Raw genomic sequence first — 13,670 nt, 5'->3', positions numbered from 1 at the left:
ACATTGTTACATCCCTACTTTAAATGTGTGTCAGGATTTAGAACTTAATGTTGGAAATTAAGCCATCACAGACCTCCACAAAGAAACTTTAATATGAAACTTTAATATGATCTTGATTCTCTTGACAAAAACAGTTGCAGCCTGTGAACTCTATAAAATCCTAGTTGCATAGCTTCATGGTCACGCCGATGTTCTCGCTGCGCCCGAACCCATGACATCTCCGTGTCCTCCACAGGTCACCATGCCTCCCACCACTCCGTACGCGGGAAAGTTCAACTCCTACACCAGCAACAGCAGCAACAACAACCACCACCACCCGCAGCCGCACAGCCCGTACCGCAGCAACACGGCGCCCAAACCCAGCACCAAAACCCAGGAAAACATCTACAACTGCGCCTACGTGGCCGCCGAGAACCCGTACGACATCCCCCACACGTCGTACCGCAGCGCTTCTCTGTCGCCCCCCACAACGGGCGGCGCCGCCACCAACACCAACAAGCACCACTACAACAACGGCTGCGTGTCGCCGCACAGTCCCAGGCAACACGGCGGCGGCGGCACGGCCTCATGTCACGGACGCGGCTCGTACCGGAGCAGCAGCAGCGGCAGCGAGCAGTCGTCCCACAACAACTCGGACAAGCCGCCGAAGAGCAGGGTGTACGGGCACGGGGGGGTCGTCGCCAGCTATGGGGAGATGTGTTACCATGACAACAGCCTGGTGTCGGCGTCGCTGGAGGCACTGATTCAACACCTGGTGCCCACCGTGGACTATTATCCAGATGTGAGTGTGTGACAACGGATGTTTACGGTTTACTATTACTTTAAGACGATTTTTCTAAGATCTAAAGCTGTGATTCTCAAAGATTTCATCAGATCTAAACCTGGTCTAAAACAGGATTATTTTTGGTTTAACTGACACAAAACCAAGCATACACCATTTCTAAGTGTATTCTGTATCCTGTCTTTATGTTAATCTTTTCAATCTTTCAAAATTAAAAAACAAAAACATCCAAAGAATAGAGTGCTAAGGCGCCCAAAATCCAAAATAAAAGTCCCATTTTGTCAAATCACTGTCAAATGTATCTATTTTCAAGATCCGTCCAAATGTGTTTTTTTTTTTTTCTTTTAAGATGTCTGTGCAGAGTTTGAGGAAACGTTTTACATATTGACTTAACCCAGCTGCATATAAAACCAGAAAGGAACTTTGTTTTTTTTAAATTAAGGAAAAATATATTTCTTTTTTTTAAAAGCTTGATTCTTGCTCACTAAAACGAAAACGTTTGAGTAAATTCAGTGCTGCTAAGTATGACTAATTGACTCTAATATTTAAATGATCATAATCTAGAATACAGACAATAAACTCTAAAACACAACAAAAAATCTAAACGTCAAAAAAGCCAAAACATGTCAGATTTTCATCAAATATACACTTAAATATTTTCTATCTAGAAGCATTCATCCTTTATGTGGTTGATAATGTTTGAAAAAAATCAGTATTCCATTCATAAGAGTGCTATTGTCTGGCTTGAGAATCACATTCAAGTAAAAACAGTATTTGTAGACGGCCGACGACGACGACATAACTAACTCCATTATTCTGCTTCTCAGAGATCCTACGTTTTCACCTTCCTGCTCAGCTCGCGCCTCTTCCTGCACCCGTACGAGCTGATGACCCGCGTGTGTCACCTCTGCGTGGAGCAGCAGCGATCGGGCGACGCGCTGCTCGATAAGGTAACGCCGCTGCTCGGCCCCCACCGCCAGGATAAGGGAGTGCGTGGATCCACAAGTGCTCTCAGGGCTTGATAATTAACCGCGCTCTTTCACTGATTCTGCCCGCCACCCACACGCACTCACGCCCACGGCCGCACAAATAGATCTGTTTGCTTTTTTCAACTATTCCATGAAGGTTCTCGTGGCAAGCTCAACAAGTTCAACATTTTTTTTAAAAGAGAGGCTTGTTTTGTAGATTTTAAAGTGGGCGACTGGAGGGCGGTGAAAGAAAAGGTGTTAAAAAAAGACTTTGCTGGCCCCTTAGGTTAATTTATGTCCCAAATGTAAAAAAACAAACAAATCAAACTTGACAGTACCATTCAAACTGTTCAAGAAACACTTGCAATGTCATTTAGATTGAACAGGTGACACTTTTCTTGTTTTCTAGTCCTTGTTATAGCCTATTTTACTATAGTCTCACAGCTGAAGTTTAAACAATACTCTCTAATGTTGAATTGAAAAAACAACCAGAAATTATAATATAAAATGCCTTTAACTAATGACTGCGTTCATCCATTTCTGCTGAATAATAAAGTGATGAGGTGTAAGTTCAACCCTGATGCCTTTATTGAATATGACGTCTTTTACAGTGTGCTAAATGGCGTGTAAAGCCGAGCGTCACGTGACTCACCGTCCGACGTCTTGTTTATGATGTCTTTTAGATCCGTTTCCGGGAGGTGGCGCCGAAGCTGGTGCAGCTCCTCACCGAGTGGACCGAGACGTTTCCGTACGACTTCAGAGACGAGCGGATGATGAGGTGTCTCAAAGACATGACCAACCACGTGGCCAGAGGGGACGAGGTTAGAGTCATACATATTCTAAGAAGGATGAAGAGGTTATGACCCACAACATCTGATACTCCACTAAACCGAGCTTTTCACCAGGTTTTACTGTTCCCTCATCAACACTGTGGTCTCCAAACACTCTCAAACTAAATGAATCAAAGTTGGCATCTTAACCATAGCTATGCTATTATAACTCTTTTAGAGATTTACTGTTTTTGAAAGAAATATCCAAACTTAAGATCGACACATGTTGAATCATTATCTGTTAGAATCATTATCTGTTTAGAGACTGGCTCTTTAAACTTCCTTTCGAACAACAACAGTCACGTTTTAGGCTTGAACACTGACACCACTTTCTCAAGCTTTCATGAAAATGTATTTTTGGTTTAGCCTATTTCTGTAGACAGAGCAGATGCTGAACTTTGGGCTAGTTGGCGTTTCATGTGGACAGGCCCAGTAATTACAGAGATATGAACCATAAACCAGCTCAGCAAATCTGCAATCTGACAGTTAAGCAGCAACTTGTACCAGGGAGAACAAGCAACACGCGAGCAGTAGCACAGAAACATAACTGCAGTAGATTCTGATGCTAAGATCATTCTCTTCTTTCCACGCCAAAATGTGAACATCGTCTCTCATCCCCACCCCACAGTATTCTTGGAGAGCCATGCAGCAGATGACGCAGCGGCTCATCAAGCGCCTGTCCGCCCTGGGGCAGTACGAGGAGGCGGTGACGGCCCTCAACAGCGTGGCCCAGGAGCGCCCGACCTCGCTGAAGTCCAAGCAGGCCGCGGGTCAGAGGAGCGACGTACTGAGCGCGTGCGACGACCCCTTCGTCCTGGCGCAGCAGCTCACGCACATCGAGCTGGTGAGGACCCACTTCACACGGAGACGCTTTCTAATCCAGTTTGCGATGTTTTGTTTTTGCGTCTTCCCCCCCTCTACTTTGCTGTCAAGCACTCGTGCGCGGCCGCGTTTTACGAGGGTTTTTAATTAGTGCAGCTACATTTAGCTGGCTTTATTTTTGTAGAGCGAGGAAGGCGTGTAAAGTTCCCATGGCTGTTGGCTCCGACGTTTACAGCTTTTGTTAAATCATGCCCAATCACTTTTATCTTTACTGTGATTCTTCTCGTAACCCGTTTGCGCGGTCGCTTTCATGTTTCTGTTTCGCTACACTCAGCCGTTATTACTCCGTTGTCACTCACGGTACTCTGCGTTTGGTTTTTCTCTTTCAGGACAGGCTGAGTTTCATCGGGCCGGAGGAGTTCATTCAGACGTTTGCCATGAAAGACCCTCTCGAGAACCAGAAGGTGCGTTCATGGGCCGTTGCATAATCGTATTCTTAGCCGAGCGAGACGTGGTGTTTTTCCTCTACACAAAGGATTAGACCGGTCACTGTCCATTGAGAGGGATTAACTCTGGGGTTTATCTTGTGATGAAACTAAACTATCTCCGAACACAGAATTAGATCATTGCATAAGACCACGCGACTTACGTGGTCAAGAAGGAAAGAGTGTAAAAGCAGGAGAAATACTGCAATTTAAGAAAAACAAACTGTTTTAAAAGTTTATATTGTATCTTACCATATAATATAGAGCTTTTATTTACAGATTTGTTTGATTAACTACATATTATTAAAAAATGTTTGCTGTGTAACCTAATAAGTCAGTTAGTTATAAGTCTACCATAAATACAGTTATTTGCTACCAGTTAAATCATATATTTTTGCTTGTAAAACTCTTTATATATCATATTATATTGTGGCGTCTTTGATCATAATTACTGATAACCCTGACAGCACAATTGAATCAGACATATTACAGTTTCAAACACAATTGAGGCTTGATACCTCAATGATATTAAAACAAAATCATTTGCTTCGTCACATTTAAATGGAGCTTTTGCACATTTATCAAGCACCATATCAAAGCCCCATCATGTTCATGTCGTCAGTGTGTGAGGGGCCCTTAGAGGCCCCTAAGTGTTCCTGTGCGTCAGCTGCTGCGCCTCCTCTGTAAGAGCTGTGGGGAGTTCGCTTTAGCAAGAAGTCCGGGCGGTTATGTAAGATCCACGGTGTTTAAAAGTGTCAAAGGGGTCCACAAGTGATGCGCGGGAAGTGGAGTGGGCTGCGGTGTTCTGTAAGCTTTTAATAGAGCCATGAATCTCCATGATTACATCATAACTGCCCAGTCAAGTTTATTTATACTGAGCCCACCGATGGTGTTTATAAAAGTCTCCCAAGTCAAGCAGAGCGAGCCCGACAGCTGAGGCTTGCAAAAACAGACCTGTGCGTATGTAAATGAGATGGAAAAGCAAGATAGATCATGCCCAACTCCACTGCAGGGCTACTGTGAGGAGGAGGAGGAGGGAGGACGAGGAGGAGGGAGGAGGAGGAGGAGGAGGGAGGGAGGAGGAGGAGGAGGAGGAGGAGGGAGGAGGAGGAGGAGGGAGGAGGAGGAGGAGGAGGAGAAGGAGGGAGGACGAGGAGGAGGGAGGAGGAGGAGGAGGAGGGAGGGAGGAGGAGGGAGGACGAGGAGGAGGGAGGAGGAGAGAGGAGGAGGAGGGGGGGAGGAGAGAGGAGAAAAGTAATGTGTATTTCAAGACTCAAATAAAAGTTTAAAGACATTGTTACAAAAGAACAAGCTTTGATATAATCTGTAGAGCCAGAGAGAGCAGTAGCAGTAGCAGCAGCAGCAGCAGCAGCAGCAGCAGCAGCAGCAGCAGCAGCAGCAGCAGCAGCAGCAGCAGTAGTAGTAGTGGTGGTAGTAGTGGTGGTAGTAGTAGTAGCCATATATTTACCATTTGCAAAGATGCAATAATACACCTACTATAAGACCACATGGTAGCATAAGGAAAGTACTGTCATTTGTCTTGAAAATAGCGGTCTGCTGTCTGAAAAAAAAAAGCATTTCTAATTGTTGTGGTATTGAAATCCGTATTGAGAATCAAGCCTGTTCCTTTGTTCCGTAACTGAGTTTGAAATGTCAGTAAATGTGATGTTTTACTCATGTCTCCCGTCTATTTCAGGGCTTCTTCCGCAAGCGCAAAACCAACAACCTGGAGGCCTACGTCAACTGGTTCAACCGGCTCAGTTACCTGGTCGCCACGGAGATTTGTATGGTACGATGAAGCCCGGCCGCCTCACGCTCAGAATCATCTCCAGCTTTTCAACCCCCAAAACCGAGGCCGAAACCCACTGACCAGCTCTTTTGTTTCCGATTACAGCCGGCGAAAAAGAAACAGCGGGCGCGCATCATCGAGTTCTTCATCGACGTGGCTCAAGAGTGCTTCAACATCGGCAACTTCAACTCCCTCATGGCGATCATCAGTGAGTCGAGATGAAACGATGATAAACGCACTAAAGGCGCTCGTTCATTTGCCCGCAATCTTGAAAAGTATTCAAACGATGTCGTCTTTCTCCGTAGCTGGGATGAACATGAGCCCCGTCTCGCGCCTGAAGAAAACCTGGAGTAAAGTCAACACCGATAAATTTGACATACTCGAGGTCAGTGCACGGTCTGTAAATGTACTTAAAGCCACACTGCGTGACATTTCAGCCGACAAATAAGACTCAAATGCAACGTCTTGGTTTCCGTTACGGCTCAAACGGACTCAAACATGTTCTGTGAGCGGGGTTTTCTCTTCATAGAGCTTACTCGTAACTCTAAACGCATCTGCTCGTCGCCAAATGCAGGAAAAAAACGAGAAATGACGGCTTTTATTTGAGTCTATTTATGCCTGAAATGTTACACAGTAGAGATGTAACAATATGCAAATCTCCCGCTGCGATATTTTGGAGAGGAATTGAACAGAATTGTTGAAATGATCTGATCTTTTATCTGCTTTGGAAGGGTTTGCGGGTGAAACGGCACTGTCATATTCCAAAGAATCTAAATTTAAAAGTGCTTCATGACATTTATTTCTTCGATGTAAAGTTCCTCTCAATATTTCAGTCACTGTTGCGTCCCTTATACACAGTGTGGCTTTTAGAGATCTGAAAGAAAGAGATGATTAGATTAAACGTGAAACATTTCGTCCGATCCCACAGCATCAAATGGATCCGTCCAGCAACTTCAGCAACTACCGCACTGCGCTCCGCGGCGCCACCCAGCGGTCGGAGACGGCGCACAGCAGCCAGGAAAAGGTCAGCACGTTCGGGTCATGCTCTGGTCGTCTTAATGTCACGAGGAACACGGACTCAAAAAGTCTTCGTTGTCTTGGGGTTTCAGATCGTGATTCCGTTCTTCAGCCTGCTCATCAAAGACATCTACTTCCTGAACGAAGGCTGTGCCAGCAGATTGCAGAACGGACACATCAACTTCGAGGTGAGTCCACTTTGGAACCATAAAAGTCGGTCTCTCTTCTGCTTTTATTGTTATGTAAGTGGTCAGAGTAAAGTTTTCTCACTGAATTTATATAGGGAATTCTAAACGATGGCGCCCCCTTGTGGTAGGAACATATATGGCTTGAGAAATGTCCTGTGCAACTGTATTTAATTGCCTTAAAATTTACAGTGTGTGCATTTGAGAAAGTTGCCGTGAAAATATTGCAGGTACTATTATATATATAGTACCTGCAATATTTATTATATATTATATATTGTAACAGTGTTTGGTTTTAGTAATGGCTGAATCTACCTGCGTTGCACCAATGAAATTTCCCCATGTGGGACAATAAAGGAATATCTTATCTTAACTATTTATTCATCACAACAAATCTAATATTGAGTTAAATCGCCAACTACTTGTTGTTTTCCGCTCCACACACAGACTCAGAACATGTGCTGAGAGGTTTAATCATGAAGCCAGAGCAGAAGTGTACCTCAAAAGGACAGAAGAAGTGTACCTCAAAAGGACAGAAGAAGTGTACCTCAAAAGGACAGTAGAAGTGTACCTCAAAAGAACAGTAGAAGTGTACCTCAAAAGAACAGTAGAAGTGTACCTCAAAAGGACAGTAGAAGTGTACCTCAAAAGGACAGAAGAAGTGTACCTCAAAAGGACAGTAGAAGTGTACCTCAAAAGGACAGTAGAAGTGTACCTCAAAAGGACAGTAGAAGTGTACCTCAAAAGAACAGTAGAAGTGTACCTCAAAAGGACAGAAGAAGTGTACCTCAAAAGGACAGTAGAAGTGTACCTCAAAAGGACAGTAGAAATGTACCTCAAAAGGACAGTAGAAATGTACCTCAAAAGGACAGTAGAAATGTGCAAAATTACAGTTTTAAAAGGGGAAACACGATGAAGTTGTAAATAAACTCATATGAAGATGTCAAACTCGGGTCAAATTTCGAGATTAATCGACTGCTCAAGGCTCCGACAAAATAAATGTAAGGCTTAAAGTTGTTACTTTCAGCCTTATATTTATTTTGTTTGTTGCTCAAAAACCTTCATTGTGACACAAGGTAAATTACTCGAATACACAACCGTAATTAATAAAAAGATAATAACAAAATGATAAGAATACCAGCATTTTTGTCTAATAAATGAACCAATATACATATTTGTACAAGCAAAATAAAACGTACAGATACACAATATGAAATAGAAAACAATGTGTGAAGATGAAAAAGGTAACTATGACCTGCTGTTAATAAGATTGACTTATACTAAACGCCGTGTAGCTATTTGGTCCTGATGTGGACTTGGTTTGGTCCTTTTCCAGTCCTTGTTTAGTCCAGGTTTAGTTTTGGGATTTAGTCATGATTTAGTCCCAATTTTGATGTGGTGAATGTGAACGCACACGCATTGTTTAGTGGGTTTCATTTCCGTTTCCCTCATAAATAAGCGTGTTCCTCTCTCTGGACAGAAACTCTGGGAGCTGGCCAAGCAGGTGAGCGAGTTCCTGGTCTGGCGTCAGGTGGTTTGTCCGTTTGAACGAGACAGGCGCGTCCTGCAGTACCTGGTCACCACTCCCGTCTTCAGTGAAGATGGTCAGTACAAAAAAAACATTTGACTTTGAACTTTTAGGCCAAAATAGAGGGTTAAATGTTCATTCGTCTCGACAGAGCTGCATTTGGCTTCGTATGAAAGTGAAGGGCCCGAGAACCACATGGAGAAGGACAGCAGGAGATCACTAAGGTATGAGGTTTTCACATTTTTATTTGCCACGTGAAGGATATTTAGCCTTATATTCCCAAACAAAATACAAATGTAATTGTAATTTTAGGAATTCAAGAGTAAAAAGGCAAGAGTAATGTATTTATAAAGCACAAATCATGCTCAAGCAACGCTACGGTCTAATTCACAAGTATAAAATAAATATTATAAATTGCACCCGTTCATCACAATAAAACACAATACAAATTAAATACATAATAGTAGTGAATTCAGCAATTTATTAGAAGTAAATGCTGGGGCCAAGATTACCCGTATGTTGGGTCAGATCTTAATCGCTGGGTCGAGTTTTCAACAGAAGGATCAGAGAAAAAGAGAATAAAATATAATCCTTCATACCAAAGTCAGATTATTCATTAATTGTGGCAATAAAGACATTTAACAATACACAATCTACAATACTAGTACTATACAATATTTATTATATACATTTTTCCCACAATCCTGATTCCAAATTGTGACATCCCAACAATCTCTAAAGCAGCACATCATATAAATGTAGACGTATAAAGGCAACTTAAATGAACATTTGACCACATCACGTATGCAGTATGTACTAAACAATACCATAGGCTTTGCTATCGTGTTTTTTTTATTTATTTATTTCTATATATTACTACGTGTAGCATGTGTTGTTTTATTTTGAAAGGGGAGGAGGGAAATGAGAGCAAAACGCGTTCACACAGCTGTTTATGATCACGCACACGTCGATGTTGCTTGAACTTTGTGAAGTAAAGATGGTTCAAACTTCACTCACTACGCACCAATGACAACGTATTTGTTCTGTTTCTCTTCAGATCGTCTCTTCTGCACAGGGAAAACCGATCCTAAGCCAGCTCGACCGCCTTCGCACTGCAGAGTGTACATAACTGCCAATCACACATAGTCACTTGCCGAGCGTGTCATTCCCAAAGCCAAAGGACGTTAAACTTTGGACCGGCACGAAACCCGACGTGCAGCTAACGCCATCAAGATATTATGGACGGAGATGAACTACTGTGGAAGTCAATCAGTGCCAAGCGTCTGTAAAAACCCTTCAACGTCTTGTGTTTCTGCGGGAATCGAACTTTCTTTTTCCCCCCGGACGCAAGATTTGACGAGGGAAGACTGTATTATTCGTAGGTGTCACGAGATGCTTTTTGTACACGAGCTCCGTCATCGGCACTTACGCAAGGAGACGGCCCTCGATCGGACTCTTCTGCTCGAGACAGAACACCGCCCGCGATCGCTCTGTGTCGAGAACGTCTTGAGGAAGAGGCGTTCTTGACCCGTTTGGTTTCCAGCGGCTTTAGTGTGACAACGTGGCCATATTTTCTACAGCAAGTGAAACGTGAACGACCTGCTGCAAATGTAAAGGTCTACAACTCTGCGAAAAAAAGAAAAAACAACAACATTGAAATAGAATCAAATCAATGTAAACAGTTGTAGAAAACCAGATGAACAATAGGAACGCTCACATTTATCACTGATGAGAACTTTGGGCTCGCGCACAGTTGAACTCGTTGCATTCGTTTCCTCAAATAAGAATGTTTTTGAGTCCGTTTGTTGAAAAGATAAGTTGTTGTGCGGCAGTTGAAGTGTTCAAAATCTCCAGCTGCAAACGCGCTTGACAAGCTCTGCACAACAAACTATTTTGCTGTACAAAGTTAATATAAGCGAAACAAAAACCCCACGGGCAAAAATAAGCTAAAGAGGAAAAAAAGGGCAAAGTAACACATTTTATCTGTTGTTTTGCCCATTTTTCTGATAAAATAATGCCTTGTCAGTGCATAACCGCTATCATTTCTACACAAACGAGTAAGATTTGACTTATTTTAGCTTAGAGAGATGCAAAATGTATACCGGAATGCTAAATATCAAGCAGTTTATGTCAACGTGCGCATAAAACGTATCATTTGTGATATCAGTGCCTCCAACTTTATTTCCTCCATGTGCACTTTGACCGTGTATTGTCCAAGGCACGTCATGCAAGTACAACACTCCTGGTACATCGGTGGAATACAAATGTGTCCTAGACTGTGGCAATCCCTGTTTTTGAGGGCATCTCCTTTGTAAACAGTATTATTTTGTATTAAATTTTGTGTATTTTTTGTAAACTTGTATCATGAGCTTGTTGCTGGTTAGCTGGCTCTGTTTTGTAAGCTACTAGTTATAGTTTGGTGCATTCGCCTACACACTTTTGATGATTTTAGCGGACACTCCTTTTGTGTCTGTGTGTGTGTGTGTGTGTGTGTGTGTGTTGGCAATGAGAGCAAACTGTAATTTACCAGTGTATGTATTGTTAAATGTGTGAATGAAACGTACATATGCCATAAGTTGAATAGGAACCTTATGCCTTTTTCTGTCATCTCAAGTGATCGTGTGTCGTGTTGTGACCCTTCGAAAAGCCTGGGTGGATTTGTGATGCATTTATGTGTTTTGTACAAAGCTTGTTTAAGCGTTTTCATATATATTTTATTATTTTGTGTAGCGTTTGTGTCGCCCGACAGCGGACCTGTAGTGAAGGTGTTTGTGAAAAGAGAAATCTATATTTTCCCTTGAATAAACTATCCTAAATAATGTCTGGATGTTGCTTTTTTGGGGGGGGGGATTAATTGGCACAAAATACAACAGGATAAAATATGTGTCAATAATAAAACCTTTATTTACAAAGCACAGTGAAATACACAAGGCACCAGTGACTTCAGCGACTCTGAACTCTAGTGAAGTTCATGCAGCGACCCTGAAAGCAACAGCAAACACAAAAGAAAATATGAATAATGCTAATGGTTTACACAGGTTTACACATATATACATCATTTTTACCCAAACGTTCTAATTTTTACCCAAACATTCACAATTTTTACCCAAACATACATCTTTTTTTACACAAATATTCAAATTTTTACCCAAACATTCACAATTTTTACCCAAACATACATACTTTAAAAAACATTTACACAAACACATTATTTTTACACAAACACACGTCATATTTACACATCCATAATTTTCGATCATTTCTACAAAGTGAAAGGACATGTTTTGGTTAATAATAATCCAAGATTAACTTTACTGTGCATAGGAAATATGTCTTGGTCCAAAAAGAAAGATTATCACAAACAACAGAACTTAATTTGTGCATTTTAAACAGTCGCCATGAAAACCTGGCAACAATATAAAATCTTGCCCGGACGTAAAAGTATGCACAATTATAACCAAAACAGTCGCTCTATAATTACATCGACGAGAGAAGAATGACCTTGTCTTGCGTGGTCGGCCTCATGATGGCAACTCTGTCGTATTGCCGTCTCAGCAAAGCGCGCAGTGCATCAAAACGACCCTGAAAACAATTCAAACAGCAGCGAAACAAACATCCATCACTTCACATCCATTTAGCTGTGACTCATTCACACTCGTACCTTGATGGGCGTGTACCACTTGTACTGTGGCGGGGGGTCGTACACAGGGGCGGGTCTTGCCGGAGGTCTCAGGACGACGGGATCTTCTGCGTCTTCAGACAGGGTCACCACAGCGTTTTTAGCCTTCTCCAGCCGCGAGCCTTCTTCTGTGGAGCCCTTCTGACCCCAGCGCACCTGAATGTCCCGGGACGCAACACACACAGACTTCAGTGCATCGTCCGTCCGCCCGTGTTCCAATGCGGTTCGTTTCACGTGGGCCGTACCTCCATTCGTTTGATCCCTCCGGCGCCTCGGCCTCCGTAGTAAGAAGCATCGACTGTGGGCCACTTATGCCTGGGCAGTAGCTCCTCTTCTGGCTCCTAAAAACACAAACACTTTATGCGCCAGCACATTTTTGATGATTTACCGACAGTAGATCCAGATGTTGATGATTTTATGACAGAAAAATGAACAACAATTTAGAGTTGTCAGGGGAGAAATGTCAGTTTGTCACCATTTTCTATCCTCAAGTTGATATTTGAGCCCCATTGAAGTGTCATCCGGGGTAATTATGCACATTATTTGTAGGTAAAATGAAAACTATAGTGGGTATTTGTCCAGTAGAACCTAAAACGATACGACTTTAGTCTTCATCAAAGTGTTTTTCATAATCTGCTTTTAAATTAACAAATTGTATAAAAACAATGGTAAATGTTTTTAATCCAGATGCATTGATTCTCATTGATTTTTCATATTTTGTGTATTCAACTTTCTCTATTGAAATCACATTGAGCAAATAAATAGATGATACAAACTGCACCAACAACAAGAACTTAACGTACATCATCATTTACATTAATGGAACAAATCACAACAAGGATACGTTTGACAGGTGTTTAGTCTGGTCTTTTTGTTGTGTTAGATTTAAATACAATAGTTACTTGTGTTGTATTTATCTTTTTAGATGAGGAATATTCATCTTGTCTTCAGTGGATCAGTTTTCTACATCGGACAGTAGGTAAGAGCTGATCAGAGGTGGGCCATTTACATTTACCTCAGTCCCTTATTCAAGAAATTCTACTTCTTGGAGTAACTTTCTGACACTAAAGTTTTACTTCTACTTGAGCAATTATGTTTATTGAAGCAGCAGTTTATTTGTAAAGGTCAATTTGACACATTTATGTTTTATGGTAAGGTTTTGCTTTATTTTGGTAACTTCCTGTGTAACCGGAAGTGATGGTAAAACGGAAGTCTAAATTAAAGGTGCTATAACATGCTTTTTTTCACGTTTCGTAGTCTATCCTAAGTGTATAATTGATAATAATAAGGGTTGTGCAACATGATGACGCGTGCCTGGGGTTATGACGCGGTCTTGTAGCCACCGCCCGTCAGTTTGGAGATTCGAGGAAAGGAGATAGTCTGTAATATAGCTAAACACTGCGGGAATCAATCAAAAAAACACTCTGGGTACATATATGAAGCACAAATAGCCATGTAAGAAGGTTAAAAGCTCTGAAAAGTCGATTTTGCATGTTTTGGGACCTTTAAACGAAAAGTAAATTGAACAACGGAAAACGGACAAACTCAAGGATCTAGCTACAGTCGACAGGGGAACAAGGTCTGTG

The 13,670-nt window shown here is 42.0% G+C and overlaps 2 protein-coding genes across 2 annotated transcripts; one reads left to right on the top strand and one right to left on the bottom strand.

Moving 5' to 3' along the window:
• The first annotated feature begins 234 nt into the window (after window positions 1-234).
• LOC140376546 (ras-GEF domain-containing family member 1B-B-like) lies at window positions 235-11,226 on the top strand. The gene is made up of 13 exons (XM_072462024.1): window positions 235-781; window positions 1,609-1,731; window positions 2,433-2,570; window positions 3,208-3,423; window positions 3,791-3,865; window positions 5,583-5,675; window positions 5,781-5,883; window positions 5,981-6,060; window positions 6,604-6,699; window positions 6,785-6,880; window positions 8,358-8,481; window positions 8,557-8,629; window positions 9,463-11,226. The coding sequence occupies exons 1-13, from the start codon at window positions 242-244 to the stop codon at window positions 9,494-9,496; spliced, it is 1,791 nt and encodes a 596-aa protein (XP_072318125.1). The 5' UTR covers window positions 235-241; the 3' UTR covers window positions 9,497-11,226.
• Window positions 11,227-11,298: 72 nt separating this feature from the next.
• LOC140376547 (anthrax toxin receptor 2-like) lies at window positions 11,299-12,441 on the bottom strand. Its single transcript, XM_072462025.1, has 4 exons — window positions 12,330-12,441; window positions 12,067-12,240; window positions 11,907-11,987; window positions 11,299-11,387 (listed from the first exon to the last, which is right to left on the bottom strand). Exons 1-4 carry the CDS (start codon window positions 12,333-12,335, stop codon window positions 11,349-11,351), a joined length of 300 nt encoding a protein of 99 aa, XP_072318126.1. The 5' UTR covers window positions 12,336-12,441; the 3' UTR covers window positions 11,299-11,348.
• Between the last annotated feature and the right edge of the window lie 1,229 nt (window positions 12,442-13,670).

This window comes from Eucyclogobius newberryi, unplaced genomic scaffold (assembly GCF_026437365.1).
Source record: "Eucyclogobius newberryi isolate DKJ021-1_F unplaced genomic scaffold, fEucNew1.0.hap1 SCAF_368, whole genome shotgun sequence".
Lineage (NCBI taxonomy): Eukaryota > Metazoa > Chordata > Actinopteri > Gobiiformes > Gobiidae > Eucyclogobius > Eucyclogobius newberryi.
This window is presented reverse-complemented; position numbering and strand designations above follow the sequence as displayed.